The sequence below is a fragment of the Colias eurytheme genome, chromosome 1, assembly GCF_061535395.1.
Source record: "Colias eurytheme isolate Ceu_HAF_F1 chromosome 1, ilColEury1 Martin Lab GWU primary, whole genome shotgun sequence".
Classification (NCBI taxonomy): domain Eukaryota; kingdom Metazoa; phylum Arthropoda; class Insecta; order Lepidoptera; family Pieridae; genus Colias; species Colias eurytheme.
This window is the reverse complement of record NC_142980.1, coordinates 5910194-5923949: the sequence shown is the minus strand read 5'-3', so window position 1 is coordinate 5923949 and position 13756 is coordinate 5910194. Positions and strand designations below refer to the sequence as shown.

General features: G+C 33.6%; 1 protein-coding gene across 1 annotated transcript; it reads right to left on the bottom strand.

Annotated features, from left to right (window-relative positions):
• Positions 1 to 2554: 2554 nt before the first annotated feature.
• On the bottom strand, positions 2555 to 12046 carry Syx6 (Syntaxin 6). Its single transcript, XM_090101941.1, has 6 exons — positions 11868 to 12046; positions 10154 to 10323; positions 9929 to 10023; positions 8637 to 8947; positions 6573 to 6667; positions 2555 to 3078 (listed from the first exon to the last, which is right to left on the bottom strand). The coding sequence occupies exons 1-6, from the start codon at positions 11900 to 11902 to the stop codon at positions 3002 to 3004; spliced, it is 783 nt and encodes a 260-aa protein (XP_089958067.1). The 5' UTR covers positions 11903 to 12046; the 3' UTR covers positions 2555 to 3001.
• Positions 12047 to 13756: the final 1710 nt, after the last annotated feature.

Here is a 13756-nt window from a genome sequence, read left to right as displayed (position 1 = left end):
TAATTTCTTTATTAAATGATCAATGGAATGATTTCGTAGAGGGGGTTAGGAGATGTTACTAATAATTACTAACATTGTTTGGTTGAACGTGCTTATCTTAGGAACTACGTGGTGATTGGTACGTCCGATTTGAAACATTATTTTAGTCGATGATATACAGTCTACAGCTGAGGAAGGCTGATAGGCTATATATCATCACACTAACACCATAGGAGCAGAGCAAGGCGGGTTAAACCGCGGGGCACAGATAGTTTTCCTAATTTTATTGTATAGTGTATAAAATATATAAGATAAAATAACAATACAGTGCACAACATCGAATACCAAGAGAGGTTTCCAGAATTAAATTAGTAGTTATTCTAACGACGACCAACACGAATAATCATATTAAGATATATAAGACTATTACCAGATAATTACGACGATGTAAAATAAAGGGGATGGACCCTTAAGGAACGCCGATAATGCTTGTTAGCTGCGACTTATTTAAGATTCTTATACATAGACATAGGTAACGATTCCTAGTACTTATATACCTAATGCTCGATTTGTTGTACAGCCTTATTGTTTAATTTTATAAATAGACACTTGGTCTTGCGATGAAACAAAAACAATTTTAAAGAGGTATAAAAAATTAAAAAATCAGAGCAGTGTAGTAGTTACTAGAAAAAAGTAATTTTCTATAGAGAAAAAATCGCCCAATGAAGTGAAACTTCTAAGAATAAAATTTAACGTTATGTGCGCTAAAACCAATCTAAAGTCAATCATACATCTACAACACAGACAAACATATGCTAGTAATATAGATATACTTACTATAATAAATTATAGATAATAATATAATTTTTAATTTATAAAACAAATAAGTACATATATTCTAAACGAATACCTGTCCTATAGACATGATTGTAAATAATTTTTAAATACGTATCAGTCTACATATATGAGGACGTTCATAAATTACATGAAGTGTTTTTTTAACTTTTCTGTAAGGTGTGATGTCGTGAGATTGCGTGATATTTGTCCCCTCTCCCCAACGTAAGATGAGATTTAACTCGACCCCCTTCCCCTCCCTTAATTATCTCACGTAATTTATGGATGCCCCATATGATATACTACATATAGTAATCGAATAATATAGTTATCTATAATTTTGTATATCTTAAAAATTGTTTAATTTTAAAACGAATACTCCAAGTTCTATTTTAAAATTATTGTTTTTGCGTGACATCTTTGGTTATAATTTCCATTAACTGTTAACAATCACTTCTAAAGAGCAAAATGCGATGACAGAAAATGGCACCTTTTTATTTTCGGGTGGCCATTGACCATAAATTCAGACTAAACTGAGTTTAGAAGTATACGTGTACCTAATAATGAGTGAGGTTTATTACACTATTTTGTGATGAGAAACAAGATTAGATGGGCGCCCAAAAAATAAAATGCCACTTCCCATACTAAAACTGGCATTGTCCTTTGGATATAAATGTATAATAATAAATACTTTGTTTATATAATAGTTACTTAAACAAGTACATAAATACTTAATTTATTTGTCATATAGAATTGATTTATAATAAAAATCCGTTATAGAACATAAGGAATGGGCTCTGGAAAGAAATAAAAACATATTGTTATTTGAAAAATTGATTTTATTATCCTTAGTTACTTTGATATCTTATATGAAGTACCACTTAATTTATTTTATTCTTCGAATTTGACAACATATGAATTTGAATAATAACTCTTATTATTCGCGTAGTAAGTTATAAAATCAATGATTAATATAGGACGGTGAAAGTAATGTGTTTTTATTTAAATCCACAGGCCCCAATCAAATTATAATTGATATCAAACTATCTCTATACATTTATAAATAGAATGAATCTAATATCATTGGTAATAAACATCAAACACATTTATTTGTTATTTAAATAACACAAGATGCATCAAAATCTGAACACAACTTTAACATGTCGTGTCGAAGTCAAGACTTGAAAATATCAGAAAACTACGTAACTTGTACTAACTAATCATATATAACTGAATAAATCAAAACAAAATCTACCCAAAGTTTTGGTATTATCATGAAAACTAGATGACTTCACCACACAATATCAATTATCAACCATTACAAAAATAACAAAGTCACATTAAAAATAAATAACGACTAAATAATAATGATCATATACTTTGGTTTCATAACGTCAGAGCTCTACAGTTAGGCAAGAAAAAGACTGCATTAAAAGCTGAGGTTCATACAAAGTAGTGTCTTACCACGCCATTTTTACGCATATTATTTCAAATACAAAATTTAAATTCAGTATTTATTATATATTTTGAGGATTACATCACCTGCCCCCCTAGTCAAGTGGTTTTCTGTTAGCGTAGCGTTCAATAGAATAGACTACGAATGTATGAGATTGACGTAAGCTGTAGATAAACGTATCTACAGCTTAGATAAACGTATCTACAGCCTACGTCAATCTCATACATTCGTAGTCTATTCTATTGAACGCTACGCTAACAGAAAACCACTTGACTAGGGGGGCTGAGTCGTGATAATAGACTTCTTTATACATTAATGTTTGTTGGAATGTATTTTGAATAATTTTTTAACCGATACACACTTAAATATGTATATTATTGTTGGTTCAATTAGCATCTATAGAACTATTTCTATATATTGAATATGTTGCTCGTATATTTTGCCAGTATTCATAATCACTTAAATATTCAATTTTTCATCAATACTATTTCCCAGTATTTTTTAAATTTATTTTCATTAAACTATAATAGAAATGACGCAGTAAGAAACCAGCTCGTGGTAGCATTACCTTATCTAACGCTATTTTACCTGTACATTAACATACATACATAACAAAATAATTTTCTCGTTATCCTTACTTATCCCTAAATTAAAGCGAACCAAGAATGATATCTACAACACTTAGTTCGAAACATATACACACTATTACTATAATTGCACTAATTGATGAAATTATAAAATAATAAACAACAGTAATATGACTACTAAGATACACAGCAGCAGGATGATTGCGAACCATTGTCGTCCATCTGAAAGGTAATTTTAGTTAATACGTTTTAGAAAGTAGATAAATTTTCATTTTAAAATGTATAATATTATTCTATACTAATATTACAAAGAGGAAAGGTTTGATGTATGTATGGTTTTCACGCATAAACTACTGGACCAATTTTGATGAAATTTGGCACAGATAATCTTTAGACCCTGAGAAAGAACATGGGCTACCTTTTATTGCGAAATATGTACCACGGGCGATACCGAGGCGGACCGCTAGTTTTATATAAAAATGTACTTTTTGAATAAGAAAACCCATGGAGGGTTGTCGCGTAAGAACCACAGGACATTTCTTCGAAATAATATATGCAGTTACATATTTTGTAAAATTAAATTTGGATACTGACATGTTTTTAAAAAAGCAACTATACAGTTTCTTGCCGGTTATTCTCCATAGATACTGTTTTCCGAAGCGGTGGTAAATGTTAAAACATGTTATAACTTATAACGATTCAAAAGTGCTTCTAGAAGAAGTCTTAATATAAAAATAAATGTTTGAGTTTAAAATCAAATGCTTCGTTGATTTAACTTAAGGTTTATGATCCAGAGCATTTAGACAAAGAATTATAATTAATACTAGCGGTCAGCCCCGGCTTCGCCCGTGTTTACGTTTTCTCTACATAAAAACCATCCTCGTACTTCAAGGAATATAATAAAAAAAGAATTATGGAAATCGGTTCAGCCGTTCTCGAGTTATGCGCTTACCAACACATTTTGCGATTCATTTTTATATATAAGAAGATTACAGAGTAATACAAAACTGTGACGATTCATTAGTAAAATAAATGTTCGCGTAAGTTTACACAGATGTTTTTTATAACAAAGAAATTTTGTTCCGAATAACGAAGACGGAAGTACAACGACCGCGTTTTATACATATCACTCATTACGGCTTTTTCATGTACCTACATTCTACATAGTTGCCAATATCTAACTTTACACTAAACTAGCGATCCGGTGAAATTTGTACATCTATCCGGTGCTTTAAATTGGGAGTCGAGCATGCTTCAGCACGAACTGGGCCACGCTCGCACCGGGGAAGGTACCACACCCTCACAGAACAACGGCGCCATAGTGACTGTTTACTGTCGCGTTCTGTCGGGGTCTGGAGGCCCACATCCCTTCCCATCCCCTACCCATCCTCTCCTTCCCTATCCTTAATCCCTCCCATCCTCGCCCCTTTCTCCCTAATTCCTTCCAAATCCCTTAATCCTGGTAGGCAACAACCATAACCTCTGTTATGGTCTATGGGCGACGCAACCTGCTTACCACCAGGCAGTGCGTCCGCTCGTTTGCCTCCCCATAACATAAAAAAAATCTATACTAATATTATAAAGCTGAAGAGTTTGTTTGTTTAAACGCGCTAATCTCAGCAACTACTGGTCGGATTTGAAAAATTCTTTCGGTGTTAGATAGCCCATTTATCGAGGAAGGCTATATATCATCACGCTAAGACCAACAGGAGCTGAGTAACGCGGGTAAAACCGCGAGGCACAGATAGTTTTATATAAACCTTCCTCTTGAATTATGTACTATATCTATTAAAAGTGCATCTAAGGCACAGGCCTTTATTGTAGTTTATTGTAGTTATTTGTAGGCCCTTAATTGTAGTTTAAACTGTCCCTAAATTAAATCTCACGTCTATGGGCGGTTTAATGGTTTAAATTATTGTCATTGTGTCGTTAATTATATGTTTGTTTTAAGAAAATAATTTATAACGGTATTTTACGTACTGATATTAAGAATTTTTTTTAACCATATTTGCATGGCTTAAGTAAACTTAAGTTTGATGTACTGTAGAAATTACGGGCCTAAGGGCCGGCGCCCACTGCCGGCACGGCACGGCATGGCACGGCAGAGCATCCCGCGGCGTGCAATGGCATCCCGCGGCATGCCGTGGCATCCTGCTAAAAGCCCCACTAATGCTGCATAAGTTTCAACCTTATTTCAACTAGCTAGCAATCATAATTCCTCGACCCCAAAGCAAGACACGTCATGCCGCCGCATCCTGCGGCGTGCCGCGTCATGCTGCAGCATCCTGCGATACGTTGCGGCATCGTGGCATCGAAATAAAGTAACTTGAATTCTAAACTGATTGAAATAAGATTCAAAATAACTTCATTAGTAATAAAATCCTCTGCCCTGCCATGCCACGCCGTGCCGGCAGTGGGCGCCGGCCCTTAATCCATCACGTCATTTTAAAGACCAAATAGCCTCGCAGAGAATACAATATGTATTCCCAGAAACTCTAAATTTCCATTTTATGCGGTACTTTATTTAAAAATATGTTAAATGATCTTTGCCATGACTTTGAACATAGAGATTTTCAATTATGAGGATAGGTTTAGACAGCCTGTAGTAGTCATTCCATCTTAGTGACATATTTTTTTATTCAGTCACGCGAAATTACCATGCAAACTAAGAAGCATGAGCAACATACTAGGTTGATCCAAAAGTAATGATAATTGGGTATTTCCTGTGCACATAAAAATATAAAATAAATATTTTTTGCTTGCTCATGTACTCACTAAGTTATCACAAAAAAATCATATCAACAGGCCACGTTTCCAAGTATTTACATTAATTTGAATGTGAACCGTGGGTGCCAGAATGTTTCCCGACGAAAAGAAGAAACAACGATTCGACATTTAGAGGGTGAATTTCCAAATTTTTTATGAGATCAGGATAATTTTTTGTCACGATTTGTGATCATGGACGTTACCCGGGTTCACCATGTTTATGCTGAAACCAAGAAACAATTAATGGCCTGGATGCGAGCTTCCAAAGTGACGATGAAGAAATTCAAAGTGAAAATTAGTGGGATAGATTAAAGCGGTAGTTTTTTGGGACGCTGAAGGAATAATTATGGTGGGATATTTTAAGAAGGTAGCCACTATATTAGGCTCTTACTACACATACCAAATTAAAAGATAGCGGTAGGTTAGTAAGAAAAAGAGACATGGCAAAATGCGGGCTTGAATGCTGTTTCACCCAGACAACGCACCAGATCACAAAGCGTCAGTTGCAATGGCTGCCATTCAAAAATCGGCATTCCAAATGCTTGAACACCCACCCTGTTTGTTAGATCTAGCTCCTAGTTATTTCTATCTCTCTCCTCGGCACAAGAAACACCTTCGAGGCAAGAAATTTTAAGACGACAGCGAAGTGATGGCAGCAGTAGAGGGGTTTTTGTGGATGAAGTCAAAGTTTTTTTTTTTAAGTTTAAGAAAAAAATATCGATGTATATTATCTAGTTAGAAGACTATCTAGAGGAATACATAATAATTTTAACTGTAATGACCTTGTTTAATATTGATTATCATTACTTTTGGATCAACCCATGTACACTAATAATTAAATCTTATGAAAGGAATAAATTATAATATACATACTGTTTTCATAAATTAATTAACATGCATATTCACTACTATAATATTTAAAGATAGTAGTATATAAACATAATATTCACCATTATTTATGTGAAGAACCTTCGAGATCTTAACCACCGTTGTGTATAATTTTGAGTCTGTATTTTCAAGTTCCGAATTCAAGTCGTCCAGCATCCTGCAAATAATATATGTAGTTTATAAAATATAGTAAATTTATGTTACTACTAGCTTAAAACAATGAACTATTTTAAAAAACGAACAACGCAATAAAATAATTTATCAGAGCACACAACTAATAAAAAAATTACTTTAAAAAATCAAATATGTCTCCAGGTTATTTAAACTTTAAATGATTACTTATAAATTAAATAAAATCCCTAGGTTATTTATTTTTGTGCACATATGTACAGAGTTAAGACAGTAAGGTGGTCATTGGTTGTTCAACATTAAAAAAAAAGACGGGTTGCACTGGGGGAGTGCCAGCAGAAGTGAAAACTTGATTATTAACGTTGAGCATGTTTGATATTTTGGAATGGTATCCGTCTTACGCTTTTTCGATCAGGTCACGTGTCCTGACGCGAGTTTAAGATTTTATACCCATTACAGAAAAAGTGCTCAACGCCGCACATACGTAGATTTCAATTATTTAGGCGGCCAAAAATATTTTTTTCTGGAAAATATCTATATGTACAATAGGAAATTAAAATAAACCGTTTTTGATCCGAAAAAATATATTTATTGATTATACAATATACTTACATCAATAAAATACCAAAAATAAATATTATTTAAAAATTACCAAAGAAATAAAAAAAAAACGTCTTATGAATTATTAGTTATAAGCCAAAACATGTTTAAATATCATTTAACTACATCTTAAATATTCTTATAGATCTTATAGATCTTATAGATCTATATTTGCTAGCTTGTGTCGGCGAATTAGTAATTTCTTTGAGAATTTTGAAGCATTCCTTTGCCCAGTGTTTTGTAAAACGGATTGTGCGGCATGGATGATGACGTCATGCTCCAAATTCGCGCAAATTTTTCAGTTTTTCTTCTTTTGCTTCGCACACTTAAATCTTCGAAAGATTTTGCTGGCCTACCTTGAGGAGAAGCCGATTGTATCGGAATCTCGAAAGTTCCTTCTAACCAATCTCGGTTGTTTACTAGGAAAACTTCTTCGTATTTACTGGCTTTCATCCATCTTTTCATGAATTAGGTTTTGATACAAGTTTATCTATGCTTCAAATGCTTTTTAGCATTTTCAGTGTGTCCATAACGTATCAAAAGAAAATTTTCATACGAATCGAGTTTTTCCCTTAAACTTGGTAAATTTTGTCTTTTTACCTGTTCAAACAGGTACTTCCGAGTCACTATTTTAGTACCCGAGGCACCAGACGGACCTAAAATAAAAAATAATTCGATTTAATACAATTTAGCACTAACTTGGTATTTTTCTCAATTTCGACCCCTTAGATTCAAATGCTCTTATTTTCAAAACGCGCGGGTTTCCGCGGCCAATTTTTTACTGGTATAATAGAAAAATAAGTAAAGTATTGTAAAATAAAGAAAACATTGCTCGGACGGACCCTTAAGTTCGTCAAAAGACATATTTAACTGTGAGAAACACAAAAAAAACGGATTTTTTGATAGAGCTATCTTTAAAAAATAAAAAGTTTATCAGGGGAAGTAGAAACTATTAATGTTACTGTTGGAAAACATAGGTTCTTACCTGAATTACTGCAATCCACCACTGTCACTCGAAAAGAAGTAGTTAGAAAACAAATATGAATTTTACAAAAGTTGTAAGTTTAGGAGTGCCGAGAACAGACACGTACACCTTAAGCGACTATCGACTACCCTACTACCCTAGGGAAACAATTGTGCGTCTACGAAGGGTGGGTAGGGGGTGCCTATGGTATTCCCGGAACTGTTTACTACCTGAGTAAATGGTTATCTTATCTTTAGTATTTTTTTGAGGTGGCGAGTTTTGGCCGCCTAATTAGTTGAAATCTACCTATGTGCGCCGCTAAAGAAGTTTTCACTTCAAAAAGTATGAAGTACGAATTCTTTTCTGCGATGCATATAATATGATTTATATGTAAGGAAAAATATGATAAAATATATTATAACTAGCAACTTACATAGCCTGTTCATCAAGCTCCATGCCTATATGCGTGGAGACCGTCTTCAGCGATCCGACGGAATTGTTAATCATCGCCAGCTGTTCATCTTGGCTCATCATCATGCCCTCTTGTAGCAGATCATTGTCGAAGTTGTCGAATCTGTTGGGACTGTCCGTTTGTGACGCGAGTTTCGAGTACTGCGAGTACTTAGGTGTGGATGTCCAGTTCATGTTTCTGAACGACGTGGGGCTCCCGTCTCGTAGCAATGGTTCCCGTGCTGTGCCGTCGCTGTCGCGGTTTTTGTTCATGCTCATCTTATTTTTCATTAACTGGAAGAAGAAAAAAAATTGTGCGTGTACTATAAGTGTACACAAGTAAGAAGTGAAACTTCTTTATGACCTTATTTTTCAAAAAAATAATTTACTATATGCAACTTTACAGAAATACGTCAATCACGCGTGGTAGGGATAAAAACAAGATGGCGCGTAACGGAAAAATGTTACACTAAATTGTTTTCCAACCCCGATAAAGAAGTTTCACTTCAAAATGTATTTATAGAATGCATAGATATTAGATATACATACACATACTACTGACCATAGATAAGATAGAATAAATAAAATGAAGGTTTTATAAAAAGGAAGTCTTTTATTTTTATCTTCATTAACTGAAAACAATGTAAGTATGTATATTGATTTCGAGTACACCATTGCATTGCATTTGTTTATTTTTTATCTTAACCAATTGTGTTATTTCTATTTTAATATTTAATTACCTAAGCTTATGTAACAGGCAACAATATCTGACTAATTAAATAAACTCATACACATACTCTCGAAGGTATTAATATTTTAAAATCTAATTCTGTATGCGTCAAGCTGAACACATTATGTAAACAAATATTGAAATACCAAGTAATTACACAATATCTCAAGTACAAAATGAGCTGATCTTTGTAGAAAATAAATTTCTCTTTTCAGAGAATTATAAAAATACATTTATATTTTGCAACCTTCACGATATCAAAGAGACTTTGTAAGTTCCCTTTTATTGATCCTGAACGTTTTAACTACAAGTGGGCGTTTGGCTGAGATCTGAAATGCTCTCTAATTTTCTTGTCTTGAAAACATTTTCCTTCTTAGAAAGATTTACTTTATTTATCCGATTACAGTTCTATTTTTAGACGAAGTAAGACTTTAAATGTACCGCCTAATAAGAAACAATATCTTATACCAAGAATACATAAAAATAAATTCTCTTAAAATATAATACATTTTTTTTAAATCATTTAACTAGAACTCAATAATTACCTTCACTTCCTGCTTTGTGGCTTCTATGAAGCTGCGTCGATCACAAATTTCTTTATTGTCGATTTTGAATTTTGACGAATTCTTTTCTGCGATGCGTATATGAATTATATGTAAGGAAAAATATGATACAATTATATTATAAGTGCTTTTGTTAATTTTTCATATTTAAGGTAACAACCTCCTAGTACCAAGTATCAACTACAACATTATTATTAAAAAGGATATTAATAGTATCTTCCAAATCTTCCAAATCCCACTCGATACTACGGAGTGCGTTCCTCAACTCTATAGAGGTCCATTCCACCTCAGCGCTGTTCGGAAGTATCGGGGAGGTGGACAGCTCCTGCCAACGGAGGTACAGACCTCGGGTCTTGTTCAGTGCTCGGAACACCTCACTGTTGTACGGTATGTAATATTTTTTAATAAAAAAATAATAAAAATATATTTTTTTACCAAACTAAACGGTCATCAAACTGTCAGTCACAGATGCAATGTAATCAATGCGCTTCTACATATGTACATATTATATACTGGTAAAATATTAACACCACAACATTAATAGATAGATAATACTTCATTGCACACACAGAAATTAACATAAAATTCAGATACAGTAAGACAAACAAGTATACACAAATAGCAATTGGGGCCTTCAAGAAAAGAGCTTATTTGTCCATAAAAGGCCGGCAAAGCACCTGTAACACTTCTAGTGTTACAAGTGTTTATGGGCGGTGGTGACCACTTAACATCAGGTGGCCCATCTGCTCCTTTGCTTGCTCTGACATAAAAATAAAAAAAAAAAAGCAGCCTTATTCGCTAGGTAGCGCTTTCTTCCAGACTACCATTATTAACATGAATAAAGAGGAACATTAAAAGAGGTGGTAAATTTATAAACAAAGAAAGTAAAATATTAAAGTTATTTATGAAGCTCCTCTGAATGGATATAAAACCTTATTGCACGCCTCATAAGCGAAGCGTTGAGGTGGGTACTACTGTCACTTCGCGCAAAACATCTGATTTTTCAAACTTAAAATGTCTTTATGTATCATACATTGCACTTGTAAGATAATACATACACACACATTTAAGAAAAAACACTATTTTTAACGTTCATGATATTTTTGATGTCATTTTTGTTATTTAAACTAGTTAAAAAACAGTTTAAAAAAGTTCTGTCTTGGACGTCCGTGTGTCTGTATGTGCGGATCCTTTTTCTTGTTAACATGATAGCGACCGAAATACTTTACTAATCGAGTCTTTTTTTTTCTCTTACGCTTGAGTATGCTCAGGAATAGAACCCTTTCATTTTTCAGGGTCTGATTCGATGTGGTTTAATTGTTATTAAATAAACAAAAATAATAATTAATAAATATTTATTAAAAAAAAATTATGAGGCGTGCACTTTTGGATTTTCCAAATTATTTTCTTCTACTCTTTGAAAATATTCTATGGGAAGAGAATATAAATTCATGTGTGTGTTCATTATATATCTTGATGTAATAGGTAAAGCAATGCTGTGTTAGTATTATTGATTTTGATACAAATTACACCCACACCATAATATATTATGGAAATGGTGTAATTCATAAAACTGTTGTGACTGTCAAGCTATAAACAGTACATAAAGGCCAAGGCCGTTGCAACTTGATATGTTTACCCAAATTTAAAATTTATTCTCTTTTCTTCTATATAAAAGACAACAAGTTTTGAACAATACTCATCAACAATCAATCATTTATTTCAGTCTAACACTTTAAATGCAAATAAAAATACATAACATTTCAATTGTACCAATATTATATAAAAAAAGCAATCAAAACATACTGTAATCATATTTGTTACAAGCAGATTATTATACAAAAACCTTCATGTAATGGCAACTCAACTGCATGTAAGATAATTATGCAAATGATAGGTAAAAGTTAAAAAAGACACTTACTCTTTCACAACATAAAATGGATCTTCCAAAGTCATGTCAAACAATAATAGTATATTTGAGAAAAGAGGCACATGTGATTATCCTGAATGCATATGGCAATTGGAAACAAGCAACAAATATGAAAACAAACGCGTTTACATGTCTAGTCTTTCGCCTATCCCATAAAATATCGACATAGTGATACCTACCACCGATATACCTAACTGGTTAATATATTTTCCATCCCTTGCTCTCTTATGCAGATTCTGTCTATTGCAGCTGCGTACAACTTAAGGTTTCAATGCGCAACCGCAAAATTCACACCCAAGTCAAGGTGCAGCCATCACATCGCCTCGATATATTATTCGCCGTGAGCAGCGATGTTAACGCTCGTTATTGTACATTTCTACAAAATTGTGTACAAAAGTTACTTTAAAATTAATAAAATAATAGTCTTTGAATTTTCAAAGTTTCTTTTAAAGTTGATGAAATACAATAATCGATTTATAATGAAAATAAGTTCATTTGGTTCATTTTCATAATAACAAAATCACATTTGACATTTGTGACATTTGTCATATTTGACATAAGATAAGACATTTACCATAGATTATACATACACATTCTTCTTCTTACACATTCTGTAGGATTGCTGTGAGGATTGCACTCACGATTGCACTATAGTCCGTTCGCGTTAAGAAAATAGTGAGTCATCAGTGCAACTACAGGATTAGGGTGTATTCACAGTGGAGAAAAAATACAAACACTTTTTTAAATATTAAATTATTATTAATGAAAAAAAAATGTCTTAAAATTACTTAAATCACTATTCAGTATCGCTAGATTCTTCAGTTAGAGATTGTCTAATCTAAAAATGAACGCCCCTCCACTGTGTTTACGCTCACATTCAAAGTACGTGTATAGACGCAATACACACAAATTGGTCTGCCTCATTGGTCGTTCAGTCCTCCAGTCCTGTCCATGCCCGAACGACAGGACCAGTTGGCCAACTAGTGCATAAATGACGCGATGCACGACAGAACGGACGTGTCATTCCGTACATAGCGCACTCTCCCCGCCATACAATGCTAGGCACCTGAACTGATCGCCCGATTAGTTGACAAATCAGTGCGCGAAAGTCAAAGTTTGCAGTAGAATCGCCGCGCGCACACATATAAAAGTGGTTCAATAATTATTTGTCCTCACACATTGAAACAATTAAGTTTAGTGGAAGGGCGTTCATTTTTAGATTAGACAATCTCTACATTTATTATGAAAGAATTTTGTTCTGCGTGTTCCATGACGTCATCCAAATGCCACATGGTATTTTCTTCTCGTATCACGTGGTCGCAGCATTTCTTCCAACGATTAGCGTCTATTAATGTTATTGCGTCATATAATAATTTTTTTACGTCACTCATTTTAAACGTGGAGTTATTGGCACCAACATAATTTTTTATTTGGGCCCACACTAATTCAATTGGGTTTAGTTTGCAATGGTAAGGCGGCAGGCGAAGAATTGTAATTCCATTACTTTTGGCAGTCTCATCTATTAAATATTTATTATATTGTGGGGCGATTTCGGTAACTTTAATTAATAATTCTTTTTTTAAATAAGTCATGTCCATGGATGTGCCTTTGCTTTGAAGCCAATCTATTATTTGCTGTTTGTTCCAGCTGGTTGTTGGTATTTTTTCGACTCTTACCGAATGGTAAGGAGCGTTATCCATGACAACCACACTTCCTGGTTCTAGCTTAGGCATTATATTAATGAACCACTGAAGGAATCTTTCACCATCCATCTCTTCATGATAGTCTTTTGTAGACTTAGATTCAAATACTAGTAGACCGTCTTCCACGAACCCTTTATCGCTGCCAATGTGCAATACAATTAACCTTTTACCTTTTCC

Excerpts from the sequence above, each read along its gene's own strand:
- Syx6 (XM_090101941.1), bottom strand. The coding sequence starts at position 11,902 with ATGACTTTGGAAGATCCATTTTATGTTGTGAAAGA. Across the intron at positions 8,948-9,928 it reads CCACAAAGCAGGAAGTGAAG|TTAATGAAAAATAAGATGAG; the intron begins GTAATTATTGAG and ends TTCTTCTTCCAG. Across the intron at positions 6,668-8,636 it reads GAGCTTGATGAACAGGCTAT|GATGCTGGACGACTTGAATT; the intron begins GTAAGTTGCTAG and ends TATTATTTGCAG.